Raw genomic sequence first — 10,946 nt, forward strand, 5'->3', positions numbered from 1 at the left:
TGATGTCCAAAAAAAAAAAAAAAAAAAGCAGTATGGCAAGATAGAGTTCTCAGTTTTTACAAACAAAATAAATTTTCTTCAGGTAAATAAGTAAGCACGCTGAGAAATAATGCTGGAGGTCACGTAGCTGGGGGGAAACAATCACAGGCCTCATCTTTGCAGGCAGCTTCAGAGTTCGGTTTTGGATATAACATAGAACCCAGAATTGGAGGTACACCAATATAGATCCAAATCCAACCTCTTCTTTTCTGTGGGCAAGCTAATTCACCCCTAAAAGCACCTAGCTCCTTAATCTTTAAAATAATGATAATAATAAAAAATATGAACAAAACTCCTTATAGGGTTTTGAGCAATAGAATAAGGTAACTTAAAAATACATAGATAGCACTCAGTAGATAGCTACTAAATAAATGTCAGTTACTGCTGTTTTTCCATGGACTTGACTCACTTGTGGTCAAGGGTATGAAATTTTGGGATTAGACAGTGTATCAGTAGGGTGCTTATAGTACCAAGTAATAGAAAACTCAACTCCTAAACAATAAGAAAACATTATCTCACTAAGTGTGAGTCTCAAGGTAGGACATGCTTCAAAATTGGTTGATAAGACATTTCAATAATGTCCATAAGACTCAGGTTTTGTCTATCGTCCACTCTTCCATTCAGAGTGTGACTTTCTCACAGAAGTGGTTTCCTGATGTTTGTAGGATGGCTACAGTAGCATTCATATCTGGTAGATAAGAGAGCGTGCTTCTTTAAATCATCACATTTCCTCCTTTGTAGTGTGAGTGGTCCAAATTAGGTCACATCTTCTCATACAATAACTGTTGCCCAAGAAAAGCCAGGCTCTGATTGGTTTAAGCCTTGATTCCTGAGCCAATCAGCAGCAAGGAGGATGGGATTGTCATGATTATCAGCCCCCACTTCTTGAGCTGGGGTCAAATTTGGGCTTAGAGAGTCAGATCCAATGTCCACTACTGAAAGCTTGGGTTCCAACACTTACTTGTCATGTCCTGGAGCAAGTCATACAACCATATTAAACTTATTGAATTTCCTCATCTGCAACATGGGTATGAAGCTGAATTGAGATAAATAAACATGATGACAAAGGTTCTACAGAATGCCTGGTATGTACCCAGTAAATGTTAATTATTATTAATATTATTATTATTCATCTATATGCTTTCATATTATGTAATAGTTTTTAAAATGTATGGTAATGTGAGGTTTTTGAGAACATATACAATATCACTTTCATTGTTTACCTCCAAAGTCTTACCTCCGAAGTCATATATTTCTTTAACAAATGAGTAAATAAATGAGTATGTGTTGAATGAATTAATAAAGGCCTGAAAACCATAGAAGGTACATTTAAAAGAAAGACAACTAAATGGTGACTGGAAGAATTACAGATCAGGCAAAATATGGAAACAAAATGGGCCAGAGTGAGAAAGAACATATTTGAGGGAAAACAATACTAGACCTGAGCGAACTTGTCCCTGAAGACTAGACTGGTTGCAGGAAGTGAGTGAAGTAAATACAATTTGAGTTTAAGGTAACCAGCTCATAGAGTCTGTGATGTCTCCAGATATTTTGTTTTACAACTTCATAAATAATAAACATTTGAACAAAACCCATATGAATGCTTATGCAGTCTATGAGAGGTAGAAGAAATAGTAATAATAGCTACTGAATACTCCATAGGTTACAGATGTTGTTCTAGGTGTTTCTTGTATAAACTCATATATCCTCAAAGCATACCCATAAGGTAAGTGCTGTTCTTTTTGTTCCCACTCCCATTTACAGACAGGAAAATCTAGCCCAGAGAGACTGAGCTACTTGCCCAAATCACATAGCTAGTAACTAGCAAACTGAGACTTTTACCCAAAGGGTTTGACTCAAGAGTCTGTGTGTTTAGCCATTAAACCATACTGTGTAATAAAATAAAAGGGTGTTCAGAGAAACTAGACTACATTTCCCAACATCATGCACCCAAGAGTTAAATGTGTTCATGCCCATGAGAAACACTGCAGGCCTACCCGGTCACCGAGAGTCGAAAGACATAACCAACCGTTCGTGACATACGCGTTCCCTCTGGCCCTTACATTGCATTTTCGTAATCTCCACCATATAATACGACGGCTATGGAGACTGCCAACTAAACAAGTATTTGTTAGGGGGATGACTGTGTAGATGGATGGATGGATGGGTGGATGGATGCCAGCACATGTGATGTGCCCACCTGACTTCCACAGTAGACCAAGCCTCCTTATGCGTCCCCATTTGGTAAATCGGCATTAATAACTTGCTGTACTTTTTAAGGTGAGACAGTATGCTTCATAATAACACTTAGAGGAATACGAAAGAGCTACTTAGGGATAATCCATGCCTCAGAGGATACACTGGGATTGGGCATGAATACAACGTTGTGCGTCCCTTCCCGGGACTCTTTCAGAATTCGGTCGAGCTAGAGAGAAAAAGCTCAATAAGCTGCCGGGACGAAAGGAAAAGCTAGTTCCGGGACTCTCATAGGGAATGAAGGGACTGGGGACTATCGAGCTGCCACTTTCCTCAGGAGGAATCTACAAATAGTATAAAACAAAGACAGTCACCTCTGGACATGATTTTTTGTTACGGTTTAGCATAGATCTCCCTTTGATCAGACTTTATCTTGAAATTCCTGCATTTCCCTTCAGTTCCATCTACCCAGCTGCTTACGTGTATTTGGTGAACATTCAAGGGGTTCAGAACTCCCAACTCCTTCTAGAGAGCTGACGTCCCCCAAGAGTTAATTTTCAAGAACCATATGTACACCACAATACAGATTTCTAATAGAGCTCTACAAATAAAGCACGATCTTGCAGCATAAAGATGAATGTTGAGATCATTGCATTAGAAATCTCTTCTGTTGTCACTATGTGGTCTCATCTCTTTCTTAGATGATCTTATATTAAAAATAAATAAAATCAAGATTATTTCCTTATCTGTGTATAGTAATCATTTGTCATAAGAGGGATACTCCAGAAGCCATTTTTATATTGAATAGATATTGATGGAGGTGATTCATTTATAAATTGAACTTTTAAAAGAAGCTTTTAAAAAGTCACTGTACTTACACACCCTTACAAGAAAATGTTTTTAGCTTTCAGCCTCCGAAGGAATAAAATTAAAACTGCTTGAGCAAGTTTCATGGCTAGAGGGAAAACTACAGTTTCTGGACCATAAGGAGGACAGTAGGGGATCATATGAAAAAATGGTTCTTGAAAAAGATCAGGTATGTGGTAGAAGAAAAATCATCTTTATTTTAAAAGTTACTTAAACTTACATGAACTGACAATTCTGCAGTCATTACTGGAAAGTTCAAATGTAAGTTCAAGATGGTAAATAACAATTTTGCATTTGCTAAATATAATTGTATTCCCTGGTGAATATTCACATACAAAAATTAATTTTGTCAGTAATATTTTTAAAGCTTGTTTGATATGTATCCTTTTGAACCATGTTAGCTGAATATTCTATTTCTTTTGTGAGTGGTATTGACTGTACAAATGTTTCTTAGTTTTCAGGGTTAGGCTTAATCAAGGAATAGTTTCTATGTAGTAAAACAAGTGGATCAGAAAATTTGACATGCTTTTAATCAATTCCTTTATAAAAGTTATTAATCTCTGAATTTTAAGACAATTACATGTCATATAAATGTATCTCTTGTTCAAGCCAAATGGGTATCTGCCTTAAGGTTAAATATATATAATATATATATATATANTTTAGCTGAGCCATCCTGCTACCTGTTGGCAGCTCAGCGGCTGCTCAGCTCGGGCCGGGCATCGAACCGCTGTTGCTCAGAGCTCAAACTCTTGATCGAGCTCTTAACCAACTGAGCCACTCGGCCGGCCCCTCAGATATTACACTTTTTACAAATTGAAATCTTGTGGTAATCCTGTGTCAAACAAGTCTATTGGCACCATTTTCTCAACAGCATTGTTCACTTTGTGTCCTTTCATCACATTTTGGTAATTTTCACAATATTTCAAACTTTTTCATTATTATTATATTTGCTATGGTGATTTGTGACCAGTGATCTTTGATGTTACTATTGTAATTATTTCAGTTGCCATGAACCATGCCCATATAAGATGACAAATTTAATCATTAAATATTGTGTGTGTTCTGACTGCTCCACCAACGAGCTGTTCCCCCATCTTTTTCACTTTGTTAGGGCTTTCCTAGTTCCTGAGTCACAACAATATTGAAATTAGGCCCATTAATAATCCTGCACTGGCCTCTAAGCGTTCAAATGAAAGGAAAGGTCACACACCTACTCCAGCTGAAGATGTTGTGAAGATTATTGAAATGACAACAAAAGATTTAGAGTATTGCACAAACTCAGTTGATAAAGCAGTGGTAATTGACTCCAGCTTCGAAAGACGTTCTACTGTGGGTCAAATGTTATCAAACAGCATCTCTTGCTACACAGAAATCCTCATGAAAGGAAGAGTCAATCATGTAGCAAATTTCATTGCTGTTTTAGTTTAAGAAATTGCCATAGCCACCCATCCTTCAGCAACCACCACCCTGATCAGTCAGCAGCCATCAAAATAGAAAGGCAACATTCAGGCAAGACTCCATCAGCAAAATGATTATAACACGCTGAAGACCGAGATGGCAATTAATGTATTAATTAAAGTATTTTTTAATTAAGGTGTGTACATTTGATTTTTAAACATATGCTATGGCACACTTAAAAGACTACAATATAATGTAAACATAACTTTTATATGCACTGGGAAATAAAAAAAAATTCATGACTTACTTTATTGTGATATTTGCTTTATTGTAGTGGTCTGGAACCAAACCTGCAATATCCCCAAAATATGCCTGTATTTCCTTTTTGATTGCTCATTGTTAGGTGTATTAATCATGCTTTTTATTTTCTGGAGTTCAGATAATTTCACATCTGGGGTTTTGCTGACCCTGGAGAGTGCCTCTCCCAGTGCTAGCCAGTTCCCAGGGAGCAAAGGACTTGCCTGTAAGCATGCCTTTCATATGCAAACTAGTCAATCCAAAATCCACACCACAGTTTCCATCACACTCAGGGCCACTGTTCTCCTGCCCTAATCAACTGAAGCCCAGGTACCAGACAATTAGGGACAACCCCAATATGCTCTAGAACCCACTGAAGTCATTTAAATTAGCCAATCCTAACCCTGCTTATCCTGACTTGCCCCTTTCTTCCCACAGAAACTAAAATAAATGCTCTTGCCCACATTTTCCCCTTTCTTCCTTTACCTCCTGTCTGATCATAGTAATTCCCCATGTGACAGCCCCATTAAGTATGGCCCCCATGATGGAGCACGACCCCTCCCCCTGAGAACTGTCAGTAACAAACTATCTTTTCAATGGCAATCACCTTCTGATATATTGTCCTCAGTATACCTGAATAACAATAAAATCCACATTTTAAAACACTGATGTATACCAACACAAACTGATTTTTGTGTGTTTGGCTTGTACTCTGAAACTTGACTGAATTCATTTATTAGCTCTAGCAGTTTTTTGAGGGTTGTTTGAAATTTTATATATAATCATATCTTCAAACAGACATAGTTTCATTTCTTTTCCAATTTAGATATCTTGTTTTTCTTTTTCTTGCCTAATTGCTCTGGGTAGGACTTACAGTATAAGGTCGAATAACAGTGGAGACGGCAGGCATCCTTGTCTTGTTCCATATTTAGGGGGAAAGCTGTCCACTTTCACCATTGTATGAGGTTAGCTGTGGGTTTTTCAGAAATGCCCTTTATCATGTTGAGGAAGTTTTCCTCTATTTCTAGTTTGTTAAATGTTTTTATCATGTTGAATTTTGTCAAATATTTTTTCTGCACCTATTGAGACGATCCTGTTGCATTTCCCCTTCATTCTATTAATATGGTGTATTACAGTAGATGATTTTTTTCTTAATGTTGAACCACCCTTACATCCGTGGGACAAATCCCACTTGGTCACCATGTATATACTCTTTTTAATGTGCTGTTGGACTCAGTTTGCTAGTATTTTGTTGAGTTTTATATCTATATTCATAAGAGATGTTGGTCTATAGTTTTCTTTCCTTATAGTATCTTTTCCTGACTTTGGTATTAGGGTAATGTATTGGGAAGTGTTCCCTCCTCTTCTATTTTTTGGATGAGTTTGAGTGGGATTAGTGTTAACTGCTCTTGAAATGTTTGGTGAAGTCATCTGATCCTAGGCTTAGTTGGGGAGGTTCTTTTTATTACTCATGTAATCTCTTTACTTTCTATGGGTCTCTGGGGTTTTCTAGAATCAGTTTTTTTCTTGAATCAGTAATTTGTGTGTTTCTAGGAATTTGTCCATCTCATCTACATAATCTAATTTGTTGGCATCTAATTGTTCTTAGTATTCTCATAATCCTTTTAATTTCCGTAAGGTTGGTAGTAATGTCCCCACTTTCACTCCTGTTTTTAGTTATTTTTGTCTTTTCTCGCTCTCTTTTTAAATCAACATAGCTAAAGATTTGTCAACTATGTTGGTCATTTCCAAAAACCAACTTTTGGTTTGATTGATTCTCTCTACTGTTTTCCTATTCTCTACTTTGTTTATTTCTGCTTTAGTCTTTAGCATTTCCTCCTTCTACTGGCATCAGTTATTCTTTTTCTAGTTCTTCAAGGTGTAAAGTTAGATTGTTGATTTGACATATTTCTTCTTTTTTAACATAAATGTTTTCAGCTATAAATTTCCTTCTGACACTGCCTTTACTGCATCCCCTAAGTTTGGATATGTTATGCTGTGTGTGTGTGTGTGTGTGTGCGTGCGCGCGCGTATGTGTATTTTCTCATTTCCCTTATGATTTCTTCTTTGATCCATTGATTCTTTAAGAATGTGCTGTTTATTTCCATTTATTTTCAATTTTTTTAGTTTTCCTTTTGTTATTGATTTCTAACTTCATTTCACTGTGGTCAAAGAAGGTACTTTTGTATAACGTCAACCCTTTTACATTTATTAAGAATTATCTTATTGCCTAATGTATAGTCTATCCTGGAGAATATTCCATGTACACTTGAGAAGGTTGAGTATTCTGATGTTGTTGAATGGATTGTCCTGCATACGTCTGATAGGTCTAGTTGGTTTATAGTGTTGCTCAAGTTTATTTCTTTCTTGATCTTCTGTCTCAATGTTCTATCCATTATTAAAAGTGGGGTATTGAAGCCTCTAACTACTCTATTACTGTTTATTACTCTCTGTTTCTCCCTTAAATTCTGTCAATAATTTTTTTCATATATTTTGGGGATCTGTTGTTTGGTGCATATATTTTAATAAGTTTGGGGAATTGACCTTGTTATCAATATATAATATCCTTTCTTATATTTTGTAATAATTTTGACTTAACATTTATCTTGTCTGATATTAATATAGTCACTTCAGCTCTCTTTTGCCTACTGTTTGCATGGAATATATTTTTCTAGCCTCTCATTTTCAACCTATTTCTTGGAGTCTCAAGTTAGTCTCTTTGTAAGCAGCATATAGTCAGATGACATTTTAAAATCCATTCTACTAATCTCTAATATTTAATTGGTGGGTCTAATGCACTTACATTTAAAGTACTACTGATAATGAAGGACATACTTCTGCACTTTGCTATTTGTTTTCTATATGTCATATATCACTTTGTTTCTCAATTCCTCCAATGCTGTTTTCTTTTGTGTTTGATTTTTTTCCAGTGTACCATTTTGATTAGCTTTTACTTTTCTGTATCTTTTTTAGTTTCTTGTTCCTGTAATGTTAGTGTGCTTGGCAGTGGCCAGTAGGTCCCTTAGGCTCAACTCGTTTCCCTTCTTTTGTTTTTTCTCTTTCTGCGCCTCAGACTGGGTATTTTCAATTGTCCTATACTCAAGTTTGCTGAATCTTTTATCTGCCTGCTTATATCTGCTGTCGAACTCTTCTAGTGAATTTTTCATTTCAACTACAGTAATACCTTGGTTTGCGAGCGTAATTCGTTCTGAAAACAAACTACTTGTATTGTAAGACATCGCTTGTTTACCACGTTAAAAATGTATTAGAAATGTTTGCTTGTCTTGCAGAACACTCACAAACCAAGTTACTTGCAATCCAAGATTTTACTGTATTTTGCTTTTCAATTACAGAATTTCCACTTGGCTTCTTTTCATAATTTCTATCCCTTTATTCATATCCCTACCTGCTCATATATCATTCTTCTGATTTCCTTTACTCCTTTGCCCATGGTTTATTTCAGCTCTTTGAGCATATTTAAGATAGTTAATTTAAAATATTTGTTCAGGGCCAGCCGAGTGGCGCGATGGTTAAGAACTCGCTTGGGATGCCAGAGGGCCCCAGTTCGGATCCCACATATGAGGGCCAGTGACACTGCCCTCCACAGCTAAGATGCTGAACAACAGCTCAACCTGGAGCTGGGCTGCAGTGAGTTGCCCGCTGCGGCATAGGCTGCAGCCCCTGTGGCAGTGGGTTGCCATGGGCTACCGTGTGTAGCCAGCAGCCAGTGTGAGCGGCCAGCAGCCGCAGTGAGCGGCTGTCCAGAAGCCTGCGGTTGATCTGCCTCACCTGGGAAGAGCGCAATGATGGTGCCAACTTGGGCCACTGAAGCAACGTCCTCCACAATTAGACTGAAGAACAAACCGACAGCAAATTGTCTGTTCCCCTTCTCCCAATTCCCCAGCACTGTTCCCATCCCCCCAATTCCCCAATAAAAATCTTAAAAATATATATATGTTTGTTCAGTAAGTCCAAAATTCCAAAATCTGGGTTTCCTCAAGGATAACTTTTATCAATTTTCCTTTCTCTTTTCCTTCCTTCCTTCGATCTTTCCTCCCTTCCTCCTTACCTTCCTCCCTCCCTTTTTTTCCTGTAAATGGGTAATACTTTACTTTGCAAGTATTGTAATTCTTTTGTTAAAAACTAGACATTTTGAATATTGTAATGTGGTAACTCTGGAAATTAGATTCTTCCCCCCGCCCCAAGAATTGCTGTTGTTGCTTGTTAAGGGCTGCAGTTATATATATATATATATATATATATATATATATATATATATATATATATATATATATATATATATATATATATATATATAGTAGTTACTTTTCCAAATGAATTTCACAAAAGCTATATCTCTTGTCATGTCTGGTCACTAAAGTCTCCTGTTCCATTAGCTCTGCAGTCAGCCAGTGACCTGACAGAAATGTCCTTACATGCCAGTCTCTTTCCTTATCAAATGCATCCATGGATGTGGTAAGTGTTCTGCTAGACTCGAGAGCTCTGAAATGGTTGGTTCTGACGGTTCTTGCTAGCCCAATATTTATTTAAGTGGAAGCACCGATTTCTGCCATCTTCTGTGAAATTCAAATCATTTTGTTTTAACAATTATCTTGAATACAATTCTGATATATATCAGAACCCTTTCTTGACTGCATCAATAAATCATACAATGGATACAGTTTATCTTTCTTTGACTTTTAACTCTATTGCAATACTTTTATAATGATCCTTACTGAACACTGGGGTACATATTGAAAGTTAAATTTTTTGAGTGGATTTACATAACTTCAAGTGTATGATATGACAGTTGTCTCTTTGTTTTACATAATTATAAGACAAATGTTGTCCGTGCTTTTTAAATTACCTCTTCCCTGCAAACTTGTTAGAACCATGGGCAGCGGGGAAGGAGGCCTGGTCTTCAAAAGGAACCAAAGGTAGACTATCAGCCTCCCAGCATCATGTAAACTATATGTTCCAGCAAAGATGGCTAAGTAGGATACATAAAAACTGATCGTTTAAAAACTAGATGCATTTCTACTCCCTTTTTATAAACAAATACATGATACCAAGTTGGACCGAGCTTTTGTTTCTATGCTGTTTCAAAACAGTTACTCTGGAAAACAAAGTAGTTCTTATTTAAAAAGTAAGACAGAAAACAAAAGGGTAAAAAACAGAAGCGTTGCCCAAGGTCCTCAGAGTTTTTAAATTCAATTGTAATATTTTGTAGCTGCTAACTTGAGTTTCCTCACTTATTTAATGCCTTGTTTTCTATCTCATAATTTGAATTTGAAGTGAGGCAGCATTCCTAAGAGCTTTCTGAATTCAAAATTAGACTTTGAAAAGTCCTAAATCCCCCATCAAAATAATGGAATGAATTCAAAATGGCAGGTAACATTGTGACTCCACAGTAAAGCACAATCTTTTAAGTGGCGCTTAAATTAAAAAAAGAAATTTAAATGTATAGTCTTTATTTTATTTTATTTTATTTTATTTTCCTCTCTTTTCTCTCCTTTCCTTTTGGATTATCAGGGTTATTTGATGAGCCATTTTCAAAGAGGCTGGGGGAATATTAATTTTCCTTTGTCGAAAATTGATAAATATCGATTTTCTTATGCCCCAACATATCCACATGAGGAGGAAATAATAATATTCCTTTATCCTACTTTTGTGAGGTGATGATACATAAGAGAATTAAGACTCATAGTTTAAAAAGGTAATAAATGGAATGATCTTAGCAAAGATTGCTCCTGGCCAATTTGATTGTGTCTTGTTGAAAGTTTTGACAGAAGTCTCCATTCATCCTTCTCGACAATTTATAATCTAGTTTGAATACATATGACTGGAGAACTACCCTGTGAAAATATTGAAGGGTAGCAGAGTCAAGTCTTATTATGTGTACCAAGGTCATCATGTCAGTGAGTTGTAGGGTTAAGACTAAATCACAGACCTGCTGATTCCAAGTCAAGGTTGTTTGTTCATTTGTTTTTATTCTAGAGAAAGTTCTTTCTTTCTCTTTATTTTATTACTTTCTTTCTTTCTCTTTATTTTATTACTTTCAGGTATACAAGTCAAGGTTTCTTAGAGTTAAGTTGAATCTGAGATAAACATATGTGAGTCAAAGGGCTATCCAGACAGAAACACTT

General features: G+C 36.4%; 1 protein-coding gene across 1 annotated transcript in view; it reads left to right on the forward strand.

Annotated features, from left to right (window-relative positions):
* CCDC192 (coiled-coil domain containing 192) overlaps positions 1-10,946 on the forward strand; it is a 223,253-nt gene that overhangs the window by 62,072 nt on the left and 150,235 nt on the right. The window contains 1 exon segment of the mRNA XM_019635319.1: positions 3,140-3,271. Within this exon segment, the coding sequence (XP_019490864.1) occupies positions 3,140-3,271 (132 nt within the window).

Source organism: Hipposideros armiger, unplaced genomic scaffold, assembly GCF_001890085.2.
Source record: "Hipposideros armiger isolate ML-2016 unplaced genomic scaffold, ASM189008v1 scaffold_21, whole genome shotgun sequence".
NCBI lineage: Eukaryota > Metazoa > Chordata > Mammalia > Chiroptera > Hipposideridae > Hipposideros > Hipposideros armiger.